The sequence below is a fragment of the Natrix helvetica genome, assembly GCF_964273705.1.
Source record: "Natrix helvetica genome assembly, chromosome: 1".
In the NCBI taxonomy this organism is placed as follows: Eukaryota; Metazoa; Chordata; class Lepidosauria; order Squamata; family Natricidae; genus Natrix; species Natrix helvetica.
The window spans coordinates 223,715,264-223,732,133 of NC_138548.1; the positions used below are offsets into that span (position 1 = coordinate 223,715,264).

The window sequence follows — 16,870 nt, forward strand, 5'->3', positions numbered from 1 at the left end:
GGCTCTTGATTCATCTGATGGTGGCCAGAAATCAGCAATTTTGTTGACAAAATCTAAATCAAATAAACTAAACAGATAAATTGGTAACATTATGGGGATATCACAGATGAGAAATGGGGTATGGATTCACATGCTTCAGGAAAGAAATGAACAGGTAAAATAATCTAAACACTCAATAAGTGCAAGGATGAAACTTTTCTTGTAAATGAACTTAAAACATTTCCTGGGTTGTTACTTTAAGGTATAGGGAAGGAAGGGGAAAAAACCCTCCTCTTTACTGTGTTCTTGTTGGCCAAATAAACACAAAGTAAAGACTCTCCCCCCCCCACCTTCACTTAGTTTTCGGGCCCAACAAACTGAGTGAAGGCAATTTCTGCCAGTTTACTATTTTCTTTCTTTGAACACTTTAAAATTCTTTTCTTTTGGATTGGAGACATCTTAGTTACAATTACCTTGAGGGTGCACAAAGACTTAGACATACATTTACACAAGGAGGAAATAAGAGGGGGGGAAAAAGAGAACTCTCAGGTTTACACATCCTAGTCATCCCCAGCACAAATCTGTTAAATTAGGGAAGGCACAAATCTTAACAAACCATGTGGTTGCATAGACAAGAGAAAAAAAGAAACCCCAACATTTTCCCTTTTCTTTTAAGTACCTGTATGTAGCCAAATTAGTTTTCCTGTATCATCTTTCAGCAAAGTCCATTTGCCACACAGTTTCCTTCCTCTCCATGCCAACCAAGATAGGCATGTGCCTGGCATCCCAGGCTTCAAGGAAATCTCCAAGGCAAATTCCTGTCACCCATGAGCTAACGCTTCCCATGACCCTTTACATGTAAGGCTCACTTTGACCCGCTGTAAGTTTTCGGTAGAAAAAAATTCCGGGAAGGAGTTTGATTCCCTCAATGAAGTATTTGGCCCCTTTCCTCATAAGGAATTCTGCTCAGGTTTTCCAGATCCAAAAAGGTGATCCAGGGAGGACCTCTGCCTCTCTTCAGTTTGTACCAGCACCTCCTTCTCTCTTTATGCACAACGAGCCTTTGCTTTTTTGCTTTCATAGGACAAAAGCAACAACAACAACAACAACAACAGCAACAAAATTTTCATTCACTTTTCCATCCATTTTCACACACACTCTCCTTTCCCTAACAGAAGGTCCTGTGCTCTGGCATGACCCTAATACTTTCCAGGCTCTCTTGGTAAAACACACAGAGGAACCAGGATCCAGCTGTGATTGGGAGAAAGATTTCATCACTCACACACATAGAGGCATACACACATTTCCCATGCTTTGCCATGCTTTAAAATTAAATTTAGGAGAATTAAAATTTAGAGGTACTCACCTTCTTTCCAGGCAGCCTTTGAGCTCAAACTCAAAACCCCTTTAAAACCTAGATCCAAATGGCTAAGGCCAAGATAAAGTCCACCCATAGACTCAATGGGGTCTGTGCTGGCATGGGAGGCTTACCTGGGCCATATCCATTGGTTAGGCGAGCTTGGAGTCCCATCTGTGGGTTGCCAATTGTTGAAAGAAATATCCTTCTGGGTTCGGCTCCAAGTGGGGAAAAAGACACTGGAGACATGGAGGCTGCTTGGAAAGATGGTTTTAATGGTGGACAGGACCATATGGCTTGAGTCCTGAACAGAAAAGGTAATCACATGCTTCAATGTTGGGGAGAAGAAGAGAAGGAAGGACTGAGATGCTGAGTCCCTGGTTTTATGTCCTCTCTGGCCTTTGATCTTGATCTTGTCTTCTAATTGGTTGACAGACTCCCATTGGGCCATGCAGGGGCAACTCTCTAGGCTGTGTTTTGAATCCAGGTTTGATTGAGTTCTCAGATGCCATGTGGTGAGTTGGTTAAAGGGCCAATATTATCATGCCTTAATCCCATCACCCTGGAGCTGAAGGGGAGAATTCTTTATTATATAAAGGGACTGGCTTGGCCACCTTAATGGCCCATTGACAAAGTGGGTGGAGGCAGGAAGCTACAAGGAGCTATTCTCTCTTTAAACATGTTTCTTCCTTTTCACATCCAGGGAAATATAATATTCTGCCTTTTCAATATTTCCTAGGATATTTCATTTTTCTGGGAGAGGACTGGGTGATAACTTTCCACAGTGTAAAAAAGCAGAACCTGACCTACTCCATTGTTAACAACTTTAGGGGCTTTCCAGAACTGGAAGGTTAATTGAGGAGTAACTGGACAGGTCAACCTAGAAAATGCTTGCGTCAGTCTCAAAAGTTTCAAGAGGCTGACGTAAGAAGTTTGATTATCCTGTTATGATTCTATGTAATGGGGACTGAAATAATGGGGACTTTCCGTTCAAGGGGTTGTTTACAGGAAACTGGTTGAATAGTAGTCAAATGCCATTATATAACACGTGTTGTGTAACACACCTTTATGTAACCGGTGACCTGTACCCCAAAAATGCTATATTTAAACTCTGTATCTGGACCCATCAGACATTCTCTTTCTATTTTTCATGATTGAGAATCCTTTTGCAAAAGCTTATCTTAAATAAATGCTTTTTACTGTTCATGGTCTCCTCGTTATTCTGTTCCTTTAAGAGATAGAGATTCTGAGACTCCTGTCACTGAGGTAAAGGAGTGCCCTTCCATACCTGGTCTTGCAGTCTTGGCTTTCACTGCTTTTTTGTTTTCAATTTTGTTACAATTTTCATTTTGCTTTTTTTTTCTGGAAATCTTTGAGGTTAAAAATGCTTAATTAAACATATATAAAGAAAATGATTTTGAAAAGAAGAAGGAGTTGAGGAAATTTCTAGGATTGACTGGCTATTGTAGGCTGTGAATAGATAATTATGCTATTTTGAATAAAGACTGGTATGGAAAACTATTTGAAGAAGTTCCTAGTGTTACACAGATAAGGGAATGGCTTTGAAGGTTTTATCCCAGAAGTGGGGAGGAAAGAGACAACCAGTGGCATTTTTGTCTAAACTGTTAGACTCTGTCAAGGGTCACCAGACGGTGTTCAAGCGGTGGTGACTATGGCTTTGTTAACGAGAAAATTGACGTTTGAAGGAGCCCTTGTGCCCCACCTCATGTGAAGGCCATCTTTAAGAACAACAACAACAAAAACAACAAATGCCAGTTGATTGCGGACAGATTCAAGGATTTTGAAATATGAGAATGTGCTTATGGAACAAAATGATTTAGCATTAACCACTGATCTTAGGGTGCATCCCTTTCAGTTTTAAGAGGAGATTTAGAAGGACAATTGGATGTTGGTGCTGAGAAGAGGTTAATTTGTTTATAGATGGGAAGAGAACATGGTAGAAGGGAAGCGAAGGAGTTTTGGCAGAAGCCAGAAAGTTCTGTCTTAAATGAAGCTTTGAATTCTTTTGAAGCTCGTGTGCAGTAATTTAGCTGACTTGTAAGACAGGATGGCAGTGGCAGAACAAACTGAATATTTAATATTATGAGAAGAAGGAATTAGAGAAAGTGGGAGCAGTAGAAAGTGGAGGAGGTAAGTGGGTAGTACCTGATGGAAGGGAAATGTTGATTTTGGGAAGATTATATCGGGGTAGTTTTTGGGGGACTAAGGTATGATGTGATTTGTTTTTAGAAGCTGATGGATGCTGTGGATTGTATACAGCACCTAAACAAACATGTGACAAATGTATAGTATGTAAAAGAGTTAACAAACAAGTTGATTTTACTGAACTATTTCAAGTGAGGAGACTTAAGTGTTTGTTGGTGAGAGTGGCTCGCTTGACTGGATGAGTTGAAACTTATCCAGCCATGTGGGCCACTGCATTAGTAGTCACCAAAATTATATTGGAACAGATAATACCTAGGTATGGAATAATAGCAGCTAGATACAGCAACCAAGGGAGTAGTTTTACCGCAAAAGGGCTTCAATCGATCATGGAGGCAGTGGCAATTAACATATTTTTCAGACTATAAGACGCACCGGAGTATAAGACACAACAACATTTTGAAGAGGTAAATTATAAAAAAAGTTTTGTCCTCCCTGGCCCTCAGGAGCACTTTGCAGGCCTCCCAAACCCTCTGCGTGTCCATTTTTGTGAAAAATGGGATGCGTGTGGGTGGTTTCGGGAGGCCAAAAATGCTGTATTCAGTGTATAAGATGCACCCAGATTTTCACCCTCTTTTTTGGGGGGGAAAAGGTGCGTCTTATATTCTGAAAAATATGGCAAGTGGGAATTAGGTGGGAATATTATGTGTCATGGAATGCAATGTACCAGAGAATGCAAATTTGTCTATGCCAGTGATGGCTAATATTTTTTGGATAGTGTGCCAAAAGCATGGGGAGCACAGGGGGGCATGCGTGTGTGTGCCCACACCCATAGTGCTATGTGCCTGACCCATGCGCATAAGTGTGTTCCCCTCCCAAGTGAATGCACATGTGACTCCCTGCCCTCCTCCCGGTTTTGGCCCATGATGGACCTGTTTTTCATCCTCCCCAGGCTCCAGAGGCTTTCTAGGAGCCAGGGGAGGGCCAAAACAGGTTCCCCCGGCCCCCCGGAGGGCCTCTCGAGGCTCTTTGTTGTCTCCTGGACAGCAGCAACGGACCCAGTACTCATGAATCCTCATCAGAGCTGCAGGCTGGAGTTGTGCAAGGAGCCTGCTTGGCCAAGGAGGGAGGAAAGCCCGAGGCCACCCATCGTCGCCACTGCCACCCCTTCATCCCTGATAGCAGTGGCTGTTGCGCTGCCACTTCCAGCCAAGATGCTGGAGGAAGAGCTGCTGGCGGGGAGGTGAGCAACTTGCACGAAGATGCCGCTGAGGGTCTGGCAGAATATATCCCAGCTGGAAGTGCAAGTATAGGCAAAAGCAATTGGAAATGCCTTAAGTTTGTTCTATCATAATTCGATTTTCTATACATTCAGAAAACTCAGTAGCAGTCCCTTCCCCTATTTGCAATTATAAATGGACAGAATGCATCATTGGTTGGTGCAGCAAAGATGGATTCTAAGTTTATGTTTATTTTAATCAGAGTCTAGCCAAGTGAAGACAAGTTTCTAAATGTAATTCATAATTTGTTCTGCAAAAGTAAACAGAATGGAGTGTACTAGGAATTTAAACACGAGGCAGTTTAATATTGGTTTTGTTATAGGCTTATTTTTTATCTTGTTTTTAATATATTACTTATTTCTTAAAGTTTAGTGATTACGCTGGATTATAAATTGACTAAATAAATGACCAAAATAAATGCCGATAAAAATAAATGCCATTACATTTCCTAATCTGATAATTCAAGAGAAAGTGGTTTGATAAATAGCTGTTCAGATTCTTGAAATTCATAATTCCCCTCACATTAAAGCTAGAGTATGGGATGCTCTCAAGGTTAGGAAAGAAATGATTAAATCCAAAAAATAATTCTGCTTGTTGTATCCTCAGACACTTCCCTTGGTATGCAGCGGTATATAATTTTGTGCGTTAGAAAACCTGCACTGACTCCCAATAGATTTCTGGATGCAATATGGAACAGGGCCAATTTTTTTGCAGGACAGCCTTTCTCCAATTGTTTCTGCCTGTTGACTAGATACTGTAGCCTTTATTGTCATTGTACATCATGTATACAACGAAATTGGTTTTAGCCTCACTGGTGCAATCCATGATAAAATTATAAACAACATAAATAGTATAAAAAATACTTCCTATGCAAGTATGGCAAGTAAGTGCCAGGTCCTGTTTATTTAATGGTGTTATTGGATGTTCAGATCTCAGAGAGACAGGAAAAACAGAAGAGGAACTTAAAGAAAACTTCAAAAGCTTCCCAAACATCTTTTAAGAGAAAATTGTAGTCGTAAGTAATCTTTATCTCGTGTATAGTACATATCCTTTACAAGTATCCCTCAATTTATGACCACAATTGAGTCCCAAATTTATGCTATTAAGTGAGAAATTTGTCAAAAGAATTATGCCCCATTTTATGACTTTTCTTGCCACATTTGTTAAGTCAATCACTGCAGTTGTCAAGTTAGCAACACGGTTGTTAAGTGAATCTTGGTTTCCCATTGAATTTGCTTGTCAGAAGATTGCAAAAGGTGATCACATGACCCCGGGATACTGTAGCCATGAACAAGTTGCCAAGCATCCAAATTTTGATCACTTGACCAAGGGGATGCTGCAATCGTCATAAGTGTGAAAAATTGTCAAAAGTCACTTTTTTCAGTGCCACTGTAACTTTGAATTAAGGCAGGATTTGATTTTTTATTCTAAATTTGCAGTTATTTCAACTTAAGTTTGCTAGTTAAAATCCAAGATGCTCAACATGACATTTTATCAAGCTTCAACCAAAGTAATTCAGTATTTGAAATCTAAAATGAGTAGGCAGAAAGATAAACATGGGGTGGCATTAAACAAATGTACCAAATTATTTTCCCAAAATGTGGTAGTATCATGTTAAGGTTTAACAACACACCTCTTTGCAGTCCCCACTTAAAAGTGATTACTGAGGACCAGTCTTTTCCAAGGGTCAGTTACACAACCCACAATATACCCCAGAACCACGAGACTTGATATTTGCATTTGCTGTATTCAGAAAAAGTCATGAGACAAGGTTCACCAGAGAACAAAAAAAAAACAAAAAAAAAAAAAACCAAACCCTTTTTTATTGAAAAAAGCACAAGTAAAGCATAAGTAAAACAAAGAAATACACAATTCAGCAGTTAGCAAGCTTTGATACATTATCAGTGTCTACATTTTTAGCTTTCCGTCTAATTCCATACAACGCATGCAGAGTTTTACCCGCTCTACAACTATAGGGGATAAGAAGCGGAGAAAAACCTTTCTGCGTTGGCCTCTCCTAAAGGCCAACAAAGCCTTCTATCTGAAGTATTATTTAAGCAAGATTCCCTGCTCTGCTTGTGCCTAAGTTAGAGCTTTGTCCATCACCAGTTTGTTCTTAGAGAACTCCACACAGGTTGCGAGTGATACTCAAAACACAGGGCTTCTCTAGCTTTCCTTCCCGGGAAGCTGACATGGTGGACTGAATGATGCCACAGCAAAATGGAGGTGGGCTTTTTTCACCCTCACATGGTCTTTTGCTAGTAGGATTGTTTTTCTTTTATATTTTATATAAAATTATTTTATATTAATATTCATTTATATTGATTTTACCATTTATTTGTCCTCCCTCCAAACCTGATCCAAGGTACCCATTTAGGTCAGAGGTGTAAAACTTAATTTCATTGACGGCTGCATCAGGATTGTGTTTGATGCAGGGGGCAGGAGGGGGCATGGACAGGGTGGGCATGGACAGCTCAGGTCGAGGGCGCCTGTGGTGGCTTGAGGGCTCTGCCAGCAAAAACAGGCTTCCAAGCCTCCTGCAACCCTCTGCCAAAGAAAACGGAGCTTGAGGAGGCCACGCATTGCCCTTCCAAGCTCCATTTTTGCTGGCAAAGACAGTACAGGCCAGTCCTTTGCTGTTTCCAGGGTAGCCCCATGGGACAGATCTAAGTTCCATGGTCTGGATCCAGCCCCTGGGCTTTGTTTGATACCCCTAATTTAGGTTTAGTGCTGCTTCAACTTTTAGAAGCCTTTCACCACTCCAACTTGAATGGAATAAACACTTTTGTTATTGCAGCATAAGCATTGGCACTGTTAATTCCTTAAAGTCAGAAATCTGATTTTCAGAGAGACATGCTTTCTCTTAAATTACTTCATAGCATATCCACAAACATGGGAACCAACTACACTTAAGTACAACGAGGCTGTCAAGTGTTGCAAGTTCAGTTTAGAAAACCCCGCATTCTCCTAATCTTTCCAGGTCTCTTATAACAAGGAGCATCCATCTGTCAAATATCTCCAAGTAGGGTCATAAACTTGTTGCAAGAAGGAAGCCCAGTTCGATCTGCTAGCTGCTACATGTTCCATGAAATAGAATGCACCACCCTGGAAAAAGTAAAATAATACAAAAAAGAATAATATAAAACAGAACATTTTGAAATTACACGCTGTATTCCCACTGTAATCAAGATTGTTGTTACAAAACTTCCCGGGGACATGAAGCAATAATTAAGTATAGAGACAAAATCAAGCTGGAATACAATTTAGCCAGAGGTGGATTCCGGCCTGGTGTGCACCACATGAACACATGCAGCGTGCACATTCGTCCTTACCTCTTGTGATGCCTCCGTGAGCCTCCCCGACGCTCCAGCTGCTCGTCGGAGCATCGTACAGGCACCGTGCGCTCCATGCATGTGCATGGAAGTGCTGAAGAGCTCAAATACAGGTAAGGAGCTTAGGTGGGCAGTTGGGCCCTCCAGAGCACCATACCGAAACGGTACCCAGTGCTCAGGGCAGCCACCGTTGCGCCCGTACCCAGACATACCGCCTGCAACCCACCACTGAATTTAGCCATGAATAATTTACAGGAAATTCAAGTTGTAGGAAAACTTCAAAATTGGCCTTTTTTATTTAAGGATGGTGATTAAGCAGCTGTATCAGCTCAATATATTTCCGCATATCAAACTTAAAATTTGAATAATTTATTCTTTTATTTTTTATTTATATCCTCCATTATTTTAACAAATAAGTCAGGATGGAGTACACACCCAAACACACTTTTCTCCTCCTATGTTCTCCACCACCTGTGAGGTGAGTTGGTCAAGGAGAGTGACTGACCCAAAGTTACCCAGCTGATTTCATGGCTAAGATGGGACTAGAAATTTTAAGCATCACAGTGTATTTATTAAATGTTTATGCCACCCATCTCCCACACAAGGTGATTTTAGGTGGCTTATAAGTTATAAAACAAGTGAAAATAATTAAAATATTAAAGTTACACAGATTAAAATATTATTAAAAACTGTACTAAATTGTACTAAAATCGAAACCAAGAGAGCAAAGTGATGGATGGGACAGGGATGAAGTCTTATCCCATCAGCCACCTCTAGCAGCAAGCTGGTGCATGGTATTATTTTTCCTTTTTCTTTTTAAACAATATAGTGGAGATTTTGGTGCCAAGTTAAATATATATATGATTTTTTTATATCATAAAAATAATCTTTGCAAGATAATCCAGACAAGAAGCACACCAAGACGTTCTAGCTCTTGATTTATTGTAATGTTAAATTCACAAAAACTTGCCTGTCTGAAAGCACATATTTCCAGTATAAGAAACTAGGGAAGTTTGCCATGTCCCCAGTGCTTCTGGGGACTCATCTGCCTTTTGTCTAAACATTGTCTAATTTTTCATTAACAGATTACCAGAGTTGGAAGAGACCTTATAGGTCACGTAATTCAATACCCCCGCCCCCGCTCAAGCAGAAGACCCTACACCATTTCTGACAATTGACAGTCCAATCTCTTCTTGAAAGTCTCACGTGACGAAGCCCCACAACTTCTGAAAGCAACTTCTGTTCCATTGGTTGAGAGTTCTCACTGTCAGAAAATTTCTTCTTATTTCTAGGTTGAATCTCTCCTTGGTCAGTTTCCATCCATTATTCCTTGTCTGGTCTTCAGATGCTTTGGAAAATAGCTTGACCCCCTCCTCTGTGTGGCAGTCCCCAAATATTGGAACACTGCTATCATGTCTCCCCTGGTCCTTCACTAGATTACCCATGTCCAGTTCCTGTAACCGTTCTTCATATGTTTTAGTCTCCAGTCCCTTAATGCATAGCTCTTGCTTAAATGGACTCCGGGGGATGGAAGAGGACAGGAAGGTCTGGAGGAACGTTGCTCATGAAGTCGCAATGGGTCAGACACAACTTTGCAACTAACAACAACAATATCATTGTTAAATTAAAGTTTTATATGAAGTTTAAATCCATCCAGAGTCACCTTGAATTTTGAGATGGGCGGCTTATAAATTTTATAAATTTCTGTATTAAAATTTTTAAATACATTTTAAAACCACCCAGAGTCACTTTAAACTTCAAGATGGGCAGCATTAAAATTTATAAATAAATAAGCGGTATTGTTAACTAAAGTTTTAAATAATGCTTAGAGCTTATTTATATGCCCAGAGTCACCTTGAACCATGAGATGGATAACATATAAATTTAATAAACTGTAAGAAAAAACACATTTGGAGCAATACACGCAAGAAAAATATATCCAAAACTATGGAGTAGCTCATCCCTTTGCATTCTGCCCACATGTGCTTTGAATTTGTTCCCCAAAAGTGACAATTGGAAGTATAAATAACAAATGTTGGGAACATGACTTTGAAAATGCATTGGGATTTTTATCCCTTTTGCAGCAAGAAAAATGTACTGTATATTGGTCTCAAACCTGAATTGCTAAATGTAATTATTAGCTGGGCAGGGAAGACTCATTCACTTCAACCTCTGTGGAAATAAAAATTAATAGAACGTTAAATTTATATATAGCATTGGGTACTATATCACCTTGAGAATTCCCTTTCTAGCTCCTCTCTCATCCATTCTACTTTTGTTGTGTTATAGAAAGATGTTATGTGATACCACCAAATCTTGTCATACCATAGAAACCCAATAAATCCCTGCCTATATTGTCTTGCAATTAAGTTGCTGACTTTTTTTGATGCTCAACAGCCAGATCTCACCAAAGACTTCAGATCACTCTGGTGAGGACACAGTTCTGTATGTGCCAATGACTCAAAAATAGGGGAGCGGAAGTACCAAATTTCAAGGGTGGCATATTGTGAATTACATCTTGCTTAGAACTATTGCTCTCAAATAGCAATGTGCAAGCCAGGAGGGACCCGGGTCCCTCCTGGCTTGTACTGGCATCCTGGGAGGTTACACGAGACTGGCTCCTGGTGCTAGTGAACGCTTCATTGAGTGAGGGGTCCTTACCGGCCGCCTTGAAAGAGGCGGTGGTGAGGCCCTTACTCAAGAGGCCTTCTCTGGAACCAACGGAGCTAGCTAATTATCGTCCCGTCTCCAACCTTCCCTTTTTAGCGAAGGTTGTAGAGAGTGTGGTGGCACAACAGTTCCCACGTCACCTGGAGGAAACTGACTATCTAGACCCGCGCCAGTCCGGTTTCCGGCCCGGTCACAGCACGGAGACGGCCTTGGTCGCGTTGGTAGATGATCTCTGGAGGGCCAGGGATGGGGGTTGTTCCTCCATCCTGGTCCTATTAGACCTCTCAGCGGCTTTTGATACCATCGACCATGGTATCTTATTGCGCTGGCTGGAGGGGTTGGGGCTGAGGGGCACCGTTTTGCGGTGGTTCTGCTCCTTCCTCTCCGGCTGGACGCAATGCGTGTTGGCAGGGGAGCAGAGGTCAACCCTGAGGCCGCTCATTTGTGGGGTGCCGCAGGGGTTGGTCCTCTCGCCTCTCCTGTTCAACACATATATGAAGCCGCTGGGCGAGATCATTCGTGGGTTCGGGGTAGATTACCATCTGTACGCTGATGACACTCAGCTGTACATCTCCACCCTGAACCACCCCAACGAGGCTGTCGAAATGATGTCCTGGTGCTTGGAAGCTGTACGGGTCTGGATGGGAGACAACAGACTCAAGCTCAACCCCTCCAAGACGGAGTGGCTGTGGCTACCGGCGACCCGATTCAACCAGTGGATTCCATCACTGGCCATTGGGGGCGAGCAACTGGCCCCCGTGGAGCGGGTGCGCAATTTGGGCGTCCTCCTAGATGCCCGGCTGTCGATGGATGAGCACGTGGCAGCCGTGGCGAGGGGGACGTTCCACCAGGTTTGCATGGTGCGCCAATTGCGCCCCCTATTGGACCGGGACGCCCTTCGCACAGTCACTCATGCGCTGGTGACGTCCCGTCTGGACTACTGCAATGCTCTCTACATGGGGCTTCCCTTGAGATGCACCCGGAGACTACAGCTGGTTCAGAATGCGGCCGCGCAGGCAATTATGGGGAGTACCAGGTACTCCCATGTAACACCTATCCTGCATGAGCTGCACTGGCTACCTGTGGTCTACCGGGTGCGTTTCAAGGTGTTGATTACCATCTTCAAAGCGCTCCATGGCACAGGACCTAGTTACTTGCAGGATCGCAACCTACCCCATACATCCCTGCGGCCAATTCGCTCTCACAGAGAGGGACTCCTCTGGGTGCCGTCCACTAAGCAATGCCAGCGGGTGGCGCCCAGGAGTAGGGCCTTCTCTGTGATGGGCCCAGCCCTCTGGAATGACCTCCCCTCAGATATTAGGACCACCACCGACCTCCGCTCTTTCCGTACGAAACTCAAGACCCATCTGTTCCAACTAGCCAGCCTGGCTCAACTATAGTATTACCTTCTAATCCTCCTGGCAGTTATTTTAAACTATAGGGTAGTTTTTAATGTTGTATTATATTTTACCATTACTGGACTAATTTTATCATTATTGGATTGATTTTAATGAATTGGTTTTATGAGTCCTAATGCCTCCTCTATATATAAATGTAATTGTATATACATTATGCAATGTCTATGTACTTATATATGCTTTTAACTTCCGATTGTACACTGCCCCAAGTCCCTTTGGGGAGAGGGAGCGGTTTAGAAATGCAATAAATCTAATCTAATCTAATCTTGAATCATGACCTGGTTTATATGAAAGTAGGAACTTCTGGCATCAAATCTTTTCCTGGAAAAAACCACCCAACCCCCAGGACTTTGGAACATTGTGAGCCTTGTGCTTCATTCTGGAACTTGTTGCCAGGATTCCTGCTATGCTTGATCATCTCTTACCAGAGGTGGTATTCAGCAGGTTCACACAGGTTTCCCCAAGCACCCGAACTGTTCCTTCTGTCACTGGTTGCTCAGAGAACAAGCGGCTTCCATAAATATATAAGACCTCTTGGTAAAAAAGATGCACGAAGCAAGTCTACCTTGGCTTACTTGTGGATAAGGTTATCCATTGTGGGGATCAAAAGGCGAAAAAAGGAGACTCCCCTGTTTGTGGGTCAGATTGTAATTTCAGTGGAATAATTTGGACATGGAGTAGAAAGTTTCCACTCAATAGGAATGATTTTGGATACAAATAGAGTTTTGTACAGAATTGGATATTTGTTGCAGGATTTGGTGCCATAACACCTTGTATCTTCATTGATTAAAAAGAGCTTGTTCTCTTGTTCAGGAGTTGAAACTTTTCTGCTTCTTAAAGCGTTTTTTCCCTTTTTTCAGGCAAACCGCCAGTGAAAAATGCTATAAAAACTAAAAAAAAGAGCTTCCAAAGATTGTGTAACTCACAGCTGAGCTGCACGATCCTCAGAAACCCCCCCCCCACTTTTAAAGCAATTTTTCCCTGCCGGTTTGGGCGAACTGGCATTGAAAAAATGCTTTAAAAAGTGAAAAAAGTTGGCCATGCCCACCCAGTCACATGACACCCCCCCAAGCCACATTGCATTAAACATTGTTTAACACAAAACATTAAAAAAATAATACCTGGATTTTAGTCTCATTCCAGGTGCTAGGAACAATCCCACAGTTCCTATTTGGAAGATAATGCTGCAGAATAACTATTTCACCCATTGAAATGATTGCTACATTTCTCTGTACAGGCGGGGGTTGCGCACACATGCGCAGGTGGGTGGGACGCATTCCATTGTGTTGTGGGCATGCACGCACGTGCCCAATACTGCACGCACACACAATTTTGGGATGCCTTTACAAAAAGAGTCGTCATCTCTGCTCTACCTGATTTTGTTGTTAGTTCCTCAAACCTCCATATCTTTAACCTTAAATTGTCCTCTGTGCACCTCACACATTTCCTAAGAGGTCCCTAAGGGGGTGTGCATAAGCGCACCAGCATTCCTACCGTCCCTGTCCTACTGTCCCCTTTGATATGTGCACATTTTAGGTGTTCATGTAATACTCATTTATATCTATTCATTTGTACCAATCTCATGCGATAATGTCCATGACTATACTGTGGGGTTAATTGGTTATTCAGTAGTTGGCAAACCACATTGATTAATCAGTCAAAGTCCACATTCCTTCCTCTTAATCCTTTGCTTACAAAAGACGATGGAATTTACACGTAGACACATTCCATGCAGCAGTCAATCATTACACATGGGTCACGTATCTTCATCATGAAGTGTCCATGAGGTGTCCACGAGGAAAAGCATGCATCTGTAAACCAATCAATAGTTGCCAAGTGTATTTTCTGTCCAATGAGCTTTTGCTATTCTGAGAAGTTTGACAATAAAAGGGAGCCCTGAACAATGCTCTGGGTGGGTGCCCTTCCCATCAGGGTGCCTTCCATTGGGTGGCCTTCCCAGCACAACCTTACTCCTGTCTGCGTCTGCTTTTTCTACATCACCAACATCTGGTGACCCCGACATGATCTCTCCTACTCATTTGGCCGGATGAGCCCAGGTGCACCACAGCGAACTTTGCTCCCAATTTTATGTGAGTATGGGGGGGGGGGAACTGTCAGCTCTGCAGAAGTTTCATGCACAAGAGCTGCAGAAATTACTGGAGTTCCGGTTCCGGCGGCAGCGGCGACGGGCAGCTCTTTGCCCGCTCCGGCTCTCCGGTGGGCTTCCCCACTCCTTGGGGGGCACAGGACACCCCACAGAGGGGTCCTGCCGGAGGGGCGGCATCGCGGGGAGCTCCTGCAGCGGCGGCGGCCGGCGGGAGGTCTCTCGCGCGCCCAAGGCACCGGGGAGCTAGCTCGGAGGGCGCCTCGCGTTTCTGCGCCTCGCGCCTCGCTAAAGCCGTCTGGAGAATGAAGCAATTGAAGGAAGCAGCTGCGGTGCGGTGAGGTTGCTTCTCTCTTCATGCCCTATTTTGCACGAAGAATTAGTTATAAAATAACTTTAAAATAACTTTCGGAGTATTCTGGAGGCGCGGCTGGAGGGAGGGGGGTTTCCCCCCCCCTTGGACAAGCGGCTAGGAATAATTTTGCTCTCAGCCCCCGGGGAAGGAGGAGGGGGGAGAGCCAACGAATGAAGCCTCACCCAGGCTGAGATGATTTTCTTTTCAACTTAATTTTACTTTCTACTGTGATTTGTGGACTTTTGGAACTTTTTAAAAACTTTGTTATGCCTCTGTGCCCAAAACTGGCAGGGCAAGATGGCACACTTCCGTTGTCTTTATGAATTGTGAAACCTGACTCCACCTTTAAAATTCAGGCTTCCGGTCTTTGTCTCCGTGTCTCCCAGAGGAATCTCTTGTGGATTGGTATTTTTTGAACTTTCTAGGGGAAACCTTTCATCTATTGCCAGACTTATTAGAGAGATTCTCTTCTGCCTGGTTCTTCTGCTCCCGGACCTCACCTGGCTACCCTTCTTTTCTAACTGTTTATCTTATATATGGACTGAACTTCTAATGTTATAAAGGATGGCATCCAAAAGACCACCTCCTGGGAAACCTGGCTTTGCCACGTCTGCTCCAACATCTGTAACATCCAGTCCAGCCACACAGTCAAAGATAACAGAACTGATGCAACCTAAGACTATAGAGATGGACTTTCAACAAATGCTTCAACAAATTTTACAGGGCCAGGAGGAAATCAAGAAACAGCTAAGGGAAATGAAAGATGAAATTAAAGAAAATCAAGCCCAAATTTATAAGAACTCACAGAGACTGGATCTTGTGGAAGGGGGGGTGGAGGAGGTGAGGGTGGGGGTGGAAGCTGTGCAGAAAGGGAACAAAGATCTTGACATCCAACAGATGAAATTAGAATTTGAGAGAATGTCCTATTATCTTAGATTTCAAAATGTTATAGAAGAAGATGGGGAAAATATAAGGGACATCATGACAAACATTCTGGCTGACTACACACACAAAGAAAAACAACAGATGGGGTGGGATATAGACCTGGTTTATAGAGTGAACTCAGCTTATGCTAGAACACACAATGTACCCAGGGAGGTTCACATTAAATTCCTTAGAAAAAGCACAAGAGATGAAATTCTGGGTGTACAAAGGGGGCAAGCATTGACATATCATGATATGGAGATAACCATTCTGAAGCAGATCCCTAAGAAGATTAGAGAAAAAAGAAAAAATTATTCGCAATTAGCGAATAAATTATACCAGAAAGGGGTGTGGTTTAGATGGTTGATGCCTGAAGGTATGCTGATATTCTGGGAGGAGACAAGAATTAGAATTAATTCACCCATAGAGGCGCAGGCCTTTATGGAAAAAAATAAAACACTCCTAGAGAAACCACCAGACACTACAACGGACACGCAGGACACGGGAGGGGCCAGAGCTCTGCCAGTGGAGGGAGATGGGGCAATAGCAAGAAGACTCAGATCACAAAAATAAACAAGAAAATCATATTATTATAAATTGACCGAAAGTGAAAATGGAATTATATTTGGATTTTATACTGTAATGTTTAATTTGATTGAATTTAATAATAGAACTAATATGCTGATTGTAATCAATTATATACTAATGCATTATATATAAATGTATACTATGGGTATGGAGGGACTGCCAAAATTTGTATACCTGTCCATTTACCCTTTTCCCTATAAATCTTGAAAAACCAATAAAATTTTATTATAAAAAAAAAAAAAAGAGCTGCAGAAATTACTTAAAAGTAATGAAGTGACAGGAGTTAGTCTACGTAAGTTAGAAAACTTAGTAGGTATAATAGGTTGTCAATGTCCCTAGTATCCCGAGGCAGGTACTTGGGAATTAGGGGACTGGATAAAAATTGGAGTACAATTGCATACTGAGCCACGAGCTCCTATTCAACATTTCTTGTTGTGGAAAAAATGCAAGGATATAATAGGGAAGATGGGGACTCATAAACTCAAGGCACCTTCTTCATCGCTCTCTTCAATCCCAGAAGAGGGATTTGCTCCCCCTCCGTATTTTCAACTAGCTTTACAGGCTGCAAATACATTGAGGCCAGTAGAACCTAGTTCCCTTACTGCTCCAATATCAATTGTTTCTACGAAGGAGCCGATTGGAGCAGTTCGAGCAGGATTTCTAGAAGAACAGAAAAAAGGAAATCTTACAGGACAAGAAC

The 16,870-nt window shown here is 42.5% G+C and overlaps 1 protein-coding gene across 1 annotated transcript in view; it reads right to left on the bottom strand.

The window, feature by feature from the left end:
- The window catches only part of LOC309384132 (thiol S-methyltransferase TMT1A-like), a 35,608-nt gene that overhangs the window by 14,605 nt on the left and 4,133 nt on the right, over positions 1-16,870 (bottom strand). Inside the window, exons 2-3 of the mRNA XM_081937327.1 lie at positions 7,772-7,884; positions 4,646-4,794 (exon numbers count right to left, since the gene is read on the bottom strand). Coding sequence (XP_081793453.1) covers positions 4,646-4,794; positions 7,772-7,884 — 262 coding nt within the window. The remainder of the gene's footprint in view (positions 1-4,645; positions 4,795-7,771; positions 7,885-16,870) is intronic.